This window comes from Vanessa tameamea, chromosome 5 (assembly GCF_037043105.1).
Source record: "Vanessa tameamea isolate UH-Manoa-2023 chromosome 5, ilVanTame1 primary haplotype, whole genome shotgun sequence".
NCBI classification, from domain to species: domain Eukaryota; kingdom Metazoa; phylum Arthropoda; class Insecta; order Lepidoptera; family Nymphalidae; genus Vanessa; species Vanessa tameamea.
In genome coordinates this window covers 4571212-4586597 of record NC_087313.1, presented here as the reverse complement: position 1 = coordinate 4586597, position 15386 = coordinate 4571212, and the positions used below count along the sequence as shown (strand labels likewise).

At 33.0% G+C, this 15386-nt stretch overlaps 3 protein-coding genes across 3 annotated transcripts in view; 2 read left to right on the top strand and 1 right to left on the bottom strand.

Moving 5' to 3' along the window:
* The first annotated feature begins 12 nt into the window (after window positions 1-12).
* On the top strand, window positions 13-1025 carry LOC113392470 (mitochondrial import inner membrane translocase subunit TIM14). The gene is made up of 3 exons (XM_026628920.2): window positions 13-247; window positions 324-563; window positions 634-1025. The coding sequence occupies exons 1-3, from the start codon at window positions 245-247 to the stop codon at window positions 748-750; spliced, it is 360 nt and encodes a 119-aa protein (XP_026484705.1). The 5' UTR covers window positions 13-244; the 3' UTR covers window positions 751-1025.
* Window positions 1012-4667, bottom strand: LOC113392456 (growth hormone-regulated TBC protein 1-A). Its single transcript, XM_026628901.2, has 6 exons — window positions 4477-4667; window positions 4212-4396; window positions 3482-3748; window positions 3089-3271; window positions 2537-2790; window positions 1012-2320 (listed from the first exon to the last, which is right to left on the bottom strand). Exons 1-6 carry the CDS (start codon window positions 4494-4496, stop codon window positions 2216-2218), a joined length of 1014 nt encoding a protein of 337 aa, XP_026484686.2. The 5' UTR covers window positions 4497-4667; the 3' UTR covers window positions 1012-2215.
* Window positions 4668-4928: 261 nt separating this feature from the next.
* The window catches only part of Sec5 (Secretory 5), an 18015-nt gene continuing 7557 nt past the window's right edge, over window positions 4929-15386 (top strand). The window contains exons 1-11 of the mRNA XM_064220837.1: window positions 4929-5179; window positions 5255-5407; window positions 5493-5685; window positions 10169-10280; window positions 10906-11065; window positions 11591-11805; window positions 12030-12145; window positions 12668-12804; window positions 13083-13267; window positions 13545-13712; window positions 14006-14158. Coding sequence (XP_064076907.1) covers window positions 5071-5179; window positions 5255-5407; window positions 5493-5685; window positions 10169-10280; window positions 10906-11065; window positions 11591-11805; window positions 12030-12145; window positions 12668-12804; window positions 13083-13267; window positions 13545-13712; window positions 14006-14158 — 1701 coding nt within the window. The 5' untranslated portion in view covers window positions 4929-5070. The remainder of the gene's footprint in view (window positions 5180-5254; window positions 5408-5492; window positions 5686-10168; window positions 10281-10905; window positions 11066-11590; window positions 11806-12029; window positions 12146-12667; window positions 12805-13082; window positions 13268-13544; window positions 13713-14005; window positions 14159-15386) is intronic.

Here is a 15386-nt window from a genome sequence, read left to right as displayed (position 1 = left end):
TATAAAATGCAAAAAATGTATTCTTAAATTGCAACAGTGCGAAAATGCCCTTTTCTAATCTGTTATCAGATTTGTCAAATTGTCATATAAAGTTAATAAAATTAATTGTCAAAGTCAATGTATGATGGTTGTGTTATTGGAAAATAACTTAAAATTAAAATTTTGATGAATATGCTATATAGAGCAAAACTTTAATTATCAAGTTTTTTAGATTTTATTAACGTATGTGTACTTACACCTAAAAATGGTATGTATGATAACCTCAAATATTTTTTATATTGTCTTTTGCCATAATGATGAAACACTAAATAAATAATTTTCAGGCGAGTTCAATAATTTTAGCCGGCTTAGGTATGGCTGCAGTTGGATTTGCAGGTCGCTATATTTTGCGACAAATGCCAAATGCATCTGTGAAATTTGCAGAAGCTTTAAAGAATTTACCCAAATTTGATACAGAAAGTTTAGCTAATTCAAAGTTTTATAAAGGAGGATTTGAGCCGAAAATGACTAAAAGAGAAGCATCCTTAATACTAGGCGTTAGCCCTACAGCAAATAAAGCTAAGGTCTTTCTTCTGGTAAAATTTGTTATTTCTAACTATTCATTATGGACAATACAATATTTATACTTTACAGATACGTGAAGCTCACAGACGAATAATGTTACTCAACCATCCAGATAAAGGTGGGTCACCCCTTATTGCTGCTAAAATCAATGAAGCTAAAGATGTACTTGAAAGTGGAAAATCATAATACTGTTTTTAACTTAGTTTACATAATTAATTTAGTGTAATAAAATATAGTTAGCTATTCAAAAACTAAAATTGAATATATTGCTAGTTCATGAAGTAGAATATTAGTAGAAGACCATTTAAAAGTAAAAGTTGCAAATATTAAGAGTGACAAAATGAAAATTATTTAATAAAGTTGATTTGTTCAAATAATAAATAGTTGTAAGTAATTGAATCCCATGTTAAAAATCTAAGATAGATTTAGAAAATAAACAATCAAATATAACGTTGCAATAATTTATTCTATTACAAATAACTCTCAAACAAGTATTATTACAAAACTCACATGAATGGAATTCTGCACAAATATATCTAAGCTAAGCTTTAATAATACAGTAAACACACATCAAGATTTGACATAAGTATTATAAAATTGATTTACAAACAGCTTTTGCTACAGTAAGAATCTTAATTGCCATTATAAAATAATATAAAAATAGAAATCTGAGACTACTATTTTTTATTAATAAGTTTAACAATGATAGATTTTTAAAAACTATTATCATGTATTTTACTATTATGAATAAGAGTCTTGTTGTCATTGTCATTTAACTTCAGTTCTACTGGCCATATCAAATTCTATTTTTTAGATTTTAACTAAATCTACTTGAAATAAAAGATTTATTTTCTTTTTAATTCCATTTTTCAAATTGCAGAAATACAAAAAGTTTTCTGCTCAAAAATAGGGAATTATTTAATCTTGACTTAAATTTGTTTGTGCTTATTAATATTTTTTAAATACTACTTTTAAGCAAGCCAGCCAGTATTGTTAAAATATTACAGTTTATCCAGATGTGCGATGGATTAAAAATATAAATATGTTGAAACCAAATTCATAATTTATTGATTTACAATGAAAATAAAGCATCAATATATTAATTTCATTTAGGAGTTCATAATTTACATAAATATTCTCACTCATATGGATGCTTATGTAAAATAAATACTAACTCTAGGATACCTAGTACTAACAGCTGATTATTGAGAGCAATATTTCAATTTATGGTAATTGGAAATAGTTGTATCATCTGAATAGTCTTGATTTTTTATCTAATAGAGAGAAATCATCTCATCAAAATTTAAAACAAAACATTTTATAACAGCACAATGCAGATTAGTCATATAAATAAAAATGTATGTCATGTTCATAAAATAATAAGTAAAGGTTGAAAAAATCAATAATTTAAAAGTTACTTATACTTAATTACAATTAATTTACAATAACACAATATTGTAGTAAACAATACCAATACTGTCTAATACAAATTATTTAGTTAAAATGACTTTGAATGAAGTTTTCTCTATACACTTTATTAATGTGCATATTTAAAAAAAAAATGCCATTTATACAAATAAAATTAATAATTTGGTAAATCTTTTGACAAGATGAGATCAAAAGTTCCTTTAGTCACAGCAGAGCAAGTGGTTCACCGTGGTTCCTTCTGTTGCTGTTCACGGCGTTGCTTTGCAAAACGCATACGGAGTTTTAATATTGTCGAGTTGGAAAGGGTTCCAGGTACTTTAAATATTGACTGAAAAGATTTTAAACTGTGTAAATCTGTGAAGATTATCTATAAAAAATTTAGTGACAAAAGCTTCCTGTATAAAAAATAAAAAACATTGGAGTAGACAACTTTCTTCCAATTGTTACAAATATGGGGCTGATACATTAATGACAAATAATCAAGTATGAAACAATTAAGGAATAAGGAATGAAATATATTCCAAATGATATCTGGATGTCTTACCTGCATGAATTCATGGCAGTGCAATGCACTGGCATTCTTCACAATAGCCTTAAAACATTCTGCTAAGGAGGTAAAATCTTTACATGCCATAATAGATGCTCGATTGTTTTTAATCAAAGTCAGACAAACTCTGAACAGTATTTTGGAGCCTTCGTAAAAAAGGCAGTCCCAAATTCTCAAGACTGTCTCAATGGGTAAAACTTCTGCAAAAAGGCATACAAACCACTTTGTGGTAATAACAGCCCATGGCAGACCTGTATCAGAGATTAAATAAATTAATTTAAGGTTATACCTAGTAAAAAGAAATATTGTTTTAAAATAAATATAATGATATCTAATAAATAATTCTCTTATATTATAATTTTTGAGATTAAAACTTCATTTATATATATAAATATATATATATGTATATATATATTTAAGTATGACATCATAATCCTGATAAGAATAAATAAGAACATTATAAAATTTGTAGTACAAAATATGGTGCCATAAATTATCTTTTATGATAAGAAGTAGATAAGTGCTTGGATTTATTTTGAAACAACAAACCTAAGTTAATCACATGCTGGTGAACATCAGGAGCTTTTGCTTTGACTAGTTCAGATAACACCTCAATGTCTACTATCAAACCATCCATTGTTTTCGTGTAATAGTCCGGAAGTATCTTCTCTACTAAGACTTTTAGCAACCAGAAGGAAGTTTCTTCACTTTTTGTTGAAAGTAATAGTAAACCTAGAGACAAACCCAAAGAAAAACTTTTGAAAAATCTTAAATAAAATTTGTTAGAAATTTGTAAAATTTAATATTTGAATATTTTGATTACAAATTTTACTTCAAACATTTTATGTTTATTGTAAATAGAATTTGATTATTAATTTTCAGTCTTCTATGTGTTTTTATTGTATATTAAATATAGATTGAAATAAATAACTTGCGTTTTACCAGCAATGTAATTTAGTCCTTGACAATAACCAACAACCCTGTTGTTGTGAGCGTAAGCTATAAGCACATTGAAAAGATGAGCCTGATGGTTTGCTTCCTTGGTGAAATATATATTATCAGGAAATGTACGTGGTAGATCAGTTTTTACAATATCAACTAATTCTTTTTCGAAGGGACTGTCTAATATCTTTTGATATAAATCAGGACTCTGTTCCTTTATTTTATCAGCCTCAGAAATAGCCATCCACACTGAAGGACGGTGTTCACCTGAAATTGATTAGATATGAAATATTTTATGGTATTGCTGTACATTAGAGACAAAAAATATTACTAAATTAAATATGCTACTTTTGAAATAAAACTTCCTCATTTAACAATGCATATTGTGAATATTCCATGTATGCTATACTCATCAATACAATTTAGATGTGTATTCAAGATAAGATAAAACTGATTATATTATAAATGAATAGTTGTACATTACAGGCAGATTCAAATAAAAAATGGTATAATTTGTATTGTACATATTCAAAATTATGCAATGTTTTGGTACTTTTATTGTAATTAGTGATACAGTAATTTACAACAAATATACTTTTCTATTATGTATTAGAACAATATTGTTTATTTGTAAGCAGCATTTTTACATAAAAATATATCTTTCTGTCAATATTTTTACTACACATTCATGGTTTAATTAATAAAACATCGTATATATTATATCACTTACTGGGTATTCCTTTGCGCACATATCTTTTTACAGTATTAGTCCGTTTGACCGACTTTCCTTCTCCAAGTAAAATAGCCCATTTTTGTGCCCTGGAGGCCAAAACCTTGAGATAAACAGACATGAACTCTTCATAGCTCTCGTAATCAAAATCTTCATGTCTTTCAAAGCCATATTCATCTACTGTGCTGAAATTTAATAATTATGTCAATATATTCTTAAGAGTAAATTAAACTACAAGCATTGTAGTACTTTAGTTTATTGTTACCTGAAACTGGAGTGAGCCATTTTTATTATTTATATGTTTTTACTAAAAATTATTGTGCTTTAATAAAAAAATACATAATGTAAGAATAATAATATTTACAAAATCTGTATAGTATTATATTTAGCAACGCCCCCAAAACACCCTATTCGAGTACTATGAACTTATCAGTCTACATCATACATGACAGAAACGAGAATGAAGTTTGAATGAATGAATGTAACATAGATAAATTATAATTAATTATCTTAATAAGTTTCAATTCACGCATAAAATGCGTTGTTTTGTTACATACATTCCACATTAGGTACAAAAATACTTATGTATTAACAAACGAGATTGAATTTTTGATGGTAAATAATTGTAATCAACATTACAAGTATTATCCAATCTCGGCTATGAGATGCCAATGATTTTGCCTTTGAACAAAATATTTAAAAAAATATAATTAATCAAAATGACAGCTATATTTTTTGATTCATAACAAATATCAAAAATTGATAGTGTTTATTTTTAAATAATTCATGAAATTGTTCAAAGAATATAATATTCAAGTGGTGTATTAATTAGATAATTACTTACTTTGTATTTGTAAGTATGGGTCCACCACCTGTAGTTACTGGTATTTCTCCAAAAGAAGGACCTCCAGGAACTAGAGTGACTATTAGGGGGGAGTTTTTAGGTACTACTGCTACAGATTTAATAGGTAGGTAAATGTAGAATTATTTCTTATTTCTTTATCGTGGTGTATATTTAATTGATGACTAAACATGAATTGTAGGATTGAAGATTTGTGGATGCGAGTGCCTGCTTTCAGCAGAATGGAAAAGTAAAAATAAGATAGTAGCAAGATCTGGTCCCTGTAAGGGTCGTGGAGACATAATAGTTACAACCAAGTCTGGTGGAGAGGGAACATCCACTGTCCAGTTTAGAGGTGTGTTACTTTAAAATTACTTAACATAACTTGCCCCTACACTGTTCATTTTTTTTCTTTAAATATAATACATGCAAGTTTTTAGGGTACCACGAATCAATAGGCCCAGTAAAGGAAAGTGCAGTATGGGTAGAAGAAGCAGCTCCCCCATCTTTACCTTGGGGAAGGAGACCAATGTCACCTACAGCATACACCCCTCCTGACCCACTTGGCTTATCAACAGAAGGGGATGATTGTAAATTTCCAGAGGAAGAGCTGCATGAGCTATTTCCAGACAGGTAAAAAAAGTTAAAGCAAACTTTCATATAAGGTGCGAGTAATTGTTATATTGCTTGGACGCGTTTCATTGTTTGTAGTATATTGTGAGTATCGCTTATCAGTTCTCAAAATTGTTTGCTAACAGCCGGTTCTAGTGGACTGGACCGGTTAGTGATATTTAGACTTTATCGCAATGAGTGTGGATCTAATCTTGAGTGAAGTGGGAGAAGTATGCGAGGAAGAAATAATAGTACTGTCACCGATTATTGAATTCGGCGAAAAAAGACTAGCTAAAAGAATCAGGGAAGATGAAGAGGATGAGGCGTGCGTTGAAATCAGAAATTGAAAAGCAAGGTTAAGGGAAGTAAGGGGTATTATAGATATTTGCATTACCTCAACAAATATTCTACCCAAACAATTTGCTTCAGCAAAAATATTCAGGGACCAGGGAATTACCGACATAAGCCGCGTTAAATATATAAACCGTTATAAAATAATCATGTGTATAAGGTAACTAACGAGGGCAGTATGGAGAAATTAACTTCATGCGAATAGCTTCTCGGGTTGGGATGGAGATTTCAACGACCGATGGAAGTGGCTCTTTCCTATGGTGTTATCAAACACATAGAGCTTAATTTTTCTGAAGAAGAATTGCTAGATGTGATCACGAGCGTATGTGAGGTAGCTAGTTTGAAAAGACTTAAGCGTCGGGCTGAAGTAGAGCGAGGTTGGACAGATAATGAAGCAGTCAGGCTTGGATTTAAAGGCCCATCTTTGCCTGCCTACATACACATTTATAGCATTCAAGTGAAAGTTGAGCCTTATATGTTTCCAGTGACGCAATGCTCTAGATGATGGCGGTTCGGGCATACTATTAAGATGTGTCCTACGAAAACAGTATTTTGTCCAAAGTGTGGTGGGAAACATGATAACTGCCCAACGACAGTATATAAGTGCATTAACTGCATCAAACTGCACCAAAAAGACTACATCGCGTTAGATCGTAGCTGCCCGGAATATCGTAGGGAAAAAAAGATACGGGAAATAATGGTTGAGTTTAATGTCCTCATACCGGAAGGCTATTACAATGTATGTCCCGCCGCAACTTAGTGCAAAGGAGGCTATGCGGTCAGCGAACCAAAATCATCCTGGTACTCGTGCCCCAACGCCTGAACTTATAAATCATCAATCCTCGGAAAAATCTAACACAGAAGCCCCGACGTATGCTCAAGTTGCATCAACTCCTGCGCGGATTACAGATATTACTAGTAAATCAAAGAAAAATAGGAACACAAGTCGCGCTAACAAGAAGAACGAAGAAGAAGAAATAAAACAAAAACCGGAAGCAAACAGCGATAAAGAAGAAATGATGGTTACTGACTCTGAGGAAAGTGTGTCTAATTATTCGGAAAGGGAGAAGAGTAGGAAAAAGGAAAAGAGACTTTCAAGAGTTGTACCTTTTACTCGTCTAGTCAAATAGTCAATTAATTAATATTTTTTGTAGAAGCAATATGTCAATAAATGATAAAATTGAAAAGTTAGCAAAATTATGTGTCGAGTGGATTATCTCTTGGATATTACAAAACATCTCAAGTTTGCCTTTTCTTCAAGGATTAATATTTAATTATGAACAGTATTAATATTACCATATTGCAATGGAATGCACAAAGCCTAAAACCAAAAATACTTGAATTGGAATAATTACTGTGTCAGGAAAAAATACATTTTGCATCATTAAGTGAAACTTGGCTTAGTTCAGTAAATACATTCACACTTACAAACTATAATATTTACAGGTTGGACCGGGATGACTCTTATGGGGGTGTCGCTACAGTGGCTCATAAATCCTTTAAAACGGAGCCTCTGTCAATTCAAAGTGGAAATACAGCCATTGAGGTTATTTCGGTTAGAGTATTAAACTGTGAAAGATTAGAAAACATAATTTCAGTATACTGCCCCTCAAGTGCTTATACAACAAACTCAGATTGGGATTTTATATTTTCAATTTCACATAGAAGGACTTTAATACTTGGGGATTTCAATGGGCAGCACCCAAACTGGTCAAATAAGACTGACGTCAGAGGAATGCAGACATTTGACGCACTAATGGACCATGATTTTGTTACGCTTAATGATGGTAGACATACGCGCATAAAACTTGTAAATGGAGTATTACAACATTCGAGTCCTGACATCTCTATGGTCTCGTCGGATATTGCATTGGGGTTCTCCTGGAATGTTACTAATGAATGTCTAGGCAGCGACCACCTCATAATAAAATTATCAACATCTTCTAATTATAACCCGATTTTTAACAAAAAACGAAATTACAAATTAGCAGATTGGGAAAAATATAGGAAAGTTGAACCCCAAAAATGGCAAGGGCACAAATTTGATAAGCGAATGGTGGGCAAAACCGTAGCGGAATCGATGTTAAATAACCTCACCCCCGATTTTGTTACCCCATGCCATCCTTCTTCAGCTGTACATCTCGAAACTTAAAATTAGAATCCAGCATTTCGACACACGAGTTAGAAAAGTGTTTAAAATCTAAGGACACGGCACCAGGATTAGACGATGTTTCATATTCAATGATTTTTAATTTACCTTCTATAGGAAAGACTACGCTACTAAAAATATATAATATGTTCCTCAATAGTAATATTATCTAATCAATGGCGATACATTCGCATACTTCTCATTCCTAAGCCTGGCCGGGACTGTATCCAATTATCTTCTCTTAGACCAATATCCCTGATGTCATGTATATGCAAAATTTTTCATGTTATCTTAAAGAATAGAATAGAATGGTATCTTGAAAAAAATCATATATTTTCCGAACAAACAAAAGGGTTTAGGAAAGCCCGCTCTTGCTTAGATAATCTAACAGACTTCGTATCTAGTGTAATGACAGTTGGGTGTTTTTTAGACGTAGAAAATGCTTATAACAATGTTGATGTGTCTTAACTTATTTGTAAACTAGATCAATTAGGTGTAGGTTGTATGATTTGTAATTATTTGTGGGAATTTTTACATAAACGATTTCTGTTTATTGAAGACCAAGACTTTAAAATTGTAAGATGTACGGGAGTAGGCCTTGCACAGGGAGATCCTATATCTCCACTACTATTTAATGTTGCAACAATTGATTTAGGTAAAACTATTAGTTCGATGGATTATATTAGTTTTTCGCAATATGCTGATGATTTTGTAATATTTACATCATCTGATAATTTAGTTAACGTTCAAAGCCGATTACAATATGCTTTTGATTGTATAGCTAAATAATTCCGCGATATTAATTTAGAAATATCATCAACAAAAAGCAAAATTTGTTTTTTTTTCAAGAGGGCACAAATTGCACAATGTTACTATTACTCTAAATGATGTAGTTTTAGAAGTTGTGGATAATGTTAAGTACTTGGGGATGTGGCTGTATCGCGGTCTTAGATGGAATAAACGTATTAAAGAGATTGTGTCTAGGGTGTCCAAGTTTTTAAATATATTTAAGGTGTTAGCAGGACCAAGTTGGGGAGTCCATCCAAAACATATTCGTAAGCTTTATATAACGTTACTTAGAAGTAGATTAGATTATGGTTCATTTCTGTATGACAACTGTTGTAAAACAAATTTGTCGAAATTGGACAAAATTCAAAATCAAGCAATGCGAACCATTGGAGGGTTTATAAGGACCACTCCCATACATGTGATGGAGAGTGAACTTTGTTTACCTCCTTTGTATTTAAGAAGATTATATTTGGCAGGAAAATTTTGGTTTAAAAACAGATCACTCCATAATAATACTTCTTTAACATTAATTAATAAATTAACAGATTTGACACAAAACAGATTCTGGACTCACAAGAAAAAAACCTTTACTTACACAATTTTCCGAGAAGTACAAATCTCAACCATGCAATTCTTTCTCAAGTCTAGGCATGTTTTCATTAGATCAATGGGTAACTAGTATTGATATGACAAGCATTCTAAGGACAAATATATAAGGATTCACTGGTTCAAAGAGAGAGTATCATCAAATTTGTTTGCGAAATACTTGTATAAAATACATAAATTCCAATTACTCCAACTTTAAAAAAATATTTACAGATGGTTCGAAAGACAAATATGGAATAGGAGCTGCATTGTTCGCTTATGCGAAAAAGCCCTTTTTTTAGAATAAAAAAAAAAACTTTCATACAAATTAATATAACCTTGATTGGCAATGATAATAATATTATAAACTCCAAATAAAACAAAATAATAAAATAGACACTGTGTCACATTGTCTATGGCTATTAATGGCTATCCATCAATACAATAAATAGCAAACACTATTTTACCATCTTCAGGTATTACAATGGTGTCAACATAAATTATGAAGTACAATATTCATAATAACATTGATAAACCATACAAGAACAGTTATTAAATATTGGCTTATTCTATTTTAAAACAATTATAATAAAATATACCTATTTACCTATTTAATTTTATTTGCTTCAGTTCAGGAAAACTTTGTGATGAAAATTTTCAACCGGGCTGGTATCTTCTTGAACATCACAGTAATACATCTTTTGAGGATTTAAAAGCTGGGATGGTGTTCTTGCAGAGAAAGGTATATTTGTTTTTTATTAAGCTGTTCCTACCAATTTAGTTTATATTATTGTTAGCTGCCTGCCCTGACTTCCTACAGGTGAATTAGGTATTTTACTAATGTATTAAATATTAACATGGACACAATTGCCTCACCACCTATACCATTCAAACACACAAAAAAATCATTAATATGATATTAATACCACCCAGCTTTATACATCATTCAGTGACAAAAATACATACAGAAAAATTATATGTATATATAAAGATTGTTTTTTATAATTAAATACTTTTATTCAATTACTGTTTCCATATTTTTCCCCTACAACTAAAATTTAAGCTTATGTTAGGAGTGGAAATGACAATCTCAGCATTAGGATCGAAACTGTAATTTTACCTTTAAGTAAAGACCTTTAATGATTTACAGTAAACAATATCAAACATATATTACAATAGTTTATAAGCAAATAAATAACAATATAAAGCTTACTTCTAAACTGGCATAAACAAAAAAAAATATATTATTATGCTTAAAAAAAAAAAAAAATATATATATATATGAATCCCTAGATTAGGATAACTCACAACTTGGGTTCTCTCTCTAATTGTTCTATACATATATTTGAAATATAAAATAAATACAGGTTGAAGGTCAAAAAGAAGGGCAGTTAAGCTTCCTCAAGGCCAACACTGGAGCAGTTATGGATCAATTAGATAGACTTGTTTTGTTGAAGAATATGTATGAAGATGATCAAAGAAAAAATGGCAAGGAACCTCTGCCTAGCTTACAAGCAGCAATTGAAGGTTTGTATAAATTAAAATAATTTAATGGTAAATGGTATTTATAAAGCAATTATTATTATTTAACTGTTTGACTTTGATGGACTATTAGGGAGCTATGAGGTCTCAGAAAAGGGGACTTCGGTTTGAACCCCAAGTCGGGTAAATAAGGTTATTTTGTTGAGAAATTCACAGTAGCAACCTGGATATTGGCAGTGTTTGCATCCCTTGCATCAAAAAGCATTTAGTCGCCTTCGATAGCATGTCCTATTAGATCAGAGTGAGGGAGTGAGGGAACTTATGTTTGCGCACACAATTGTGTAATAAAATATATCCCGCTCAGTGGTGGCCGCTCTTGAGAATGGCCGCCATATTTAAAATCGGTCGGAATTGAATTCATCAGTAATCATTAATCTTATAATTTTTTCTCATATTATAATTGTTTATTTCTGAATATAAACTATTACGTTCGATGGTGCTTTTTATATTTTGTACGATGATACACATAGATATAATATTAAATTATGTTTTTCTGTTGTACACATCTAGAATCAATAACTCTCGCCGATTCTCTGTTCTCTGAGATTTTGTCGCGTAAGGAGAACGCTGATAAGACTCGTGAGGCACTATCCCTTCTCACGAGACATAAATTCCTCTTCCAATTGCCGGCATCTATCGACAAGAACATACGGAAGAAGGAATACGACTTGGTAGTTAATGACTATACGAGGGTGAAAAATTTATTTGGTAATACTGATGTTAAGGTAATTATGATCAAATACAATATACTATTTTATATGTACGTATGGAGATCACAGAAGTGTCAATTAATACAAGTTTCGCAGTTTAGTATCATTACAACGCTCCACTTAAATAGTATGAAAACAAATTACTTATTTTAGTGCTACAGGAATAATAAATCCTGTTATTCCTAACATCCATACACAATAAAAAAAAAAAAAAATTTGTAAATATTATTGTATTTCAGCTTTTTCAAAAAATACTCGATGAAATTGATAAGAAAATAGAAGATTTGAAAGAGAACTTACACACCAGAATGAAAACAATGCCCATAAATGTCCAAGAGCAAACCAAATATATCAGGTACACGAAAAATATTTTAAAAACTTTTAACGTTCGTGCTGAATAAAGTCCATTCCACGAAATGGTTACCAAAGGAATTGCCTCAGTGCACTCATTGATTTGTACGCAGGAAATTCATTGGCGAAAAAAATTCTTAGCATCGTCTTATATGTGCCTTCGACTTTTCTTGTTTACATCCAGCCGGGCGTATCAACCAATTATGTGCGAATATCCTAGGAGTTAGACTCGTAGAATATACCATAGTATATTTTATATGATATAAGTACTGTTTTTATACCCGATCCGTAGACGTAAGTCTATTGTTTAGAGCCCGAAGCGACGTTTCGACAAAGTTGCAGCCGCCGCGATCTTGAGCTTGTGCTGTAAAAAAATGTGTATATGAATAAAATAAAGAAACAATGGCGATCAAAATATAACATAAAAAACATGTATTACAATCTTGGAGAACTTTCAAAGTCTGAACCCTTAAAATGTAACAACAATAAATAATAAATTTCACGGGATATTGTTTTTCTGTTATAGATTACTGATAAGCTTGAACTGGGAGGGCGACGCCGCTTGGATCGCAATCACCACTCGCAAGGATTATCTCATGAACCTACTGATTAAAGTAAAGGACCACTTCAAACAGAAGGAAGAACAGGAGTTGGGAGATAAGAGTAATTTAAATATTAAGAAAATAGAATAAAACAAAATCTCACTATCAAAGCATTAAATTATTGACATATATAATACTTAATTTACTAACCGCCATCCACCGCGCTCAACCTAAACCTTATGGATAGATAATAACTCAATCACACTCAAAAAAATATTTAAATCCAGTCCAGCCGTTTAGGTAGTGCTCAATTACATATTCATTTGCACATTCATTGCATGTCACATGACACACGTTCTTCGATCGAATACTAAAGCGGATCTCGCGCGGTGGTCGCAGGCAGACGCAAGGCGAAGGAGGGCGAGGGCGAGGGCTCGTGGAGCGCGGTGCGCGCGGGCGCGTGCGCGGCGGCGAGCGGCGCGCTGGCGGCCGAGCTGCACGCGCTGTGGCCGCTCGCGCGCCGCTACTTCGCGGGCGAGCTGGCCGGCGCGCCCGCCGACCCGCAGCGCCACGCCGACCTCAAGGTGGCGCCCGCTCGGCCTGCTTAGCTTCATCCCTTACGGATCATTCGCGTAGAATATTTTGTATCACTCGATGATCTTTACTGCCAGAGCTGATTTTTTTTATTTCAGTAGTGAACCAAAACTTACGAGTCAAAGGTGATATGTGATACAGAAAATTAAGCCGATTTAAATAATTGCTAATATTTATGCTAGAGCAGACGGCTCTCTAAATAATACTGTCACGAGATATGTTTGCACGTATTGCGGTTAAAGCAACTCTGGGGGCGATGTGCCGCAGGAGATGATAACGTCGGCGGTGCAGCTGTTCTCGACGCACGTGCGCGCGTGCGTGCTGTCGGGCGGCGCGGCGGCGGGCGCCGACACGCTGCGCGCGCGCCTGCTGGCCAACCTGCGCAGCCTGCGAGAGGCCTACGAGTCGCTGCTCAAGCTCGATCTGCCCTCGCAGGTGAGACACCATCTATTTCTAAGACATTCAAGTCATTCTTCCGAATGTGATACATAACAATAAGGACATCAGCTTTAATCACATTGAAAATTAAAAAAGAAAAAAGAAATTGCACTAATGTTTTCCTCTTAATTTTTTCAGTTTTCGGTGTTGCCATATGCGATAAACATTGAGCAATAGCCGCTCTTATTCATATATCTTTGAAGCAATATGTCACGTCTTTGGGGCACGATGTTCAAAATGTAGATATTAATTAGTACTATGCAATATATTGAGGTCTTTCTTGTTTGCAGCCACTGAGTGTTGTAGAGAAAATTATTTTCGACTACCGAGTGCACGGAATGACTGTGTTCCTGCAGCGAGCACACAAGAGAGTGAAAGGACTCGTAGACAAGGAGACTTGGAAGATACAGGAGTTTTCCGAATACGGTGCCATCACCGATCTGGTATGTTTTAAATATTGCTGGTCGTTTACACTGTATTGTTATGATAACATTGACTTAAAAATAAATAAATACATGGATTCATAACACACAATTCGCATTTACAATTACTCGTTCGGTCGGTATCGCAGGTAGACGTGTTGTTAAGCTGTGCTTTGAATTTGAGCCTGGAAAAGTGTTTGAATTTGAATTACTATCAGTGTTATACAGAAAACAAAAAAACACAAAAAACTGTTGCAAGTCGATTCAAAGTGACTTAAAGTGTCGTTTCTGTGGGTTCAATAAACCCTAACAAAGTTCATTAACCCGCCACATCAGTCACTAATACATTGGACAACACTACACTTCTTTCGCGAAGTACCACGAACTCCGCATAGCAATTTGTGCATACCGCTGTATTGTTTTATTCACGTTAATTGCCAAGACACAGGATCAAACTCCGGTATTACGATACTCTACTGATCAGCGCGACTTAACAATATATTTTTATTTATTTAATTTCCTCAGCAACGAGAGATATATTAAAGTCTGTTTACTTTGCTTTAACTCAGTCATTACTCACCTACTGTATTACGAGCTGGGGAAGTGCACCTAAGACATCTTTACTTCAATTGGAAAGAGTCCAGAGATCAGTGATCAAAACAATGCTTAAGAAGCCTTTTAGATATCCAACCCAAAAGCTGTTTGAGGAAATCGATCTACTAAGCGTGCGAAAACTATTTATACTTAAAACCGTTGCTAAAGTTCATCAAACTGTTTTAAATTCGGCTGTTTATCAGAATCTCCTTAAGCGACGAGTGTTCAAAAGTGAGGTACCACGAATAAACACTCCCTTTGCGAGACGCTTCGGTACATTTAAAGAGTACTCCATAAACAATAAAGTAACCAGTGTATGCAATATCAAAAATTTTAAATATTCGCGAAGCAAAACAAAACTATTTGACTGGTTAAATTCCATAACATACGACGAGGTTGAACTTTTTTTGGCACCTTTAAACTAGCTTCTAAACTAGTAGTACACTCAAGCTCCGTTCTCAATAAATTGACACTTACATATTATTATTCTATATAAGCTCTCTTATCAATTATACTGATTATTGTTTATTCATATTTATTTTACTTATGGTTTTGTTTTTTAGGTATTACACACTATTCTATTTTTCATATATATTGCTGTATTTTATATAACGAAATATTGTTATGTAATTCTAGGTGCGGGACCACTGGATGT

Excerpts from the sequence above, each read along its gene's own strand:
- LOC113392456 (XM_026628901.2), bottom strand. The coding sequence starts at position 4,496 with ATGGCTCACTCCAGTTTCAG. Across the intron at positions 4,397-4,476 it reads ATGGCTCACTCCAGTTTCAG|CACAGTAGATGAATATGGCT; the intron begins GTAACAATAAAC and ends ATTAAATTTCAG. Across the intron at positions 3,272-3,481 it reads AGGACTAAATTACATTGCTG|GTTTACTATTACTTTCAACA; the intron begins GTAAAACGCAAG and ends GTTTGTCTCTAG.
- LOC113392470 (XM_026628920.2), top strand. Across the intron at positions 564-633 it reads CTACAGCAAATAAAGCTAAG|ATACGTGAAGCTCACAGACG; the intron begins GTCTTTCTTCTG and ends TATACTTTACAG.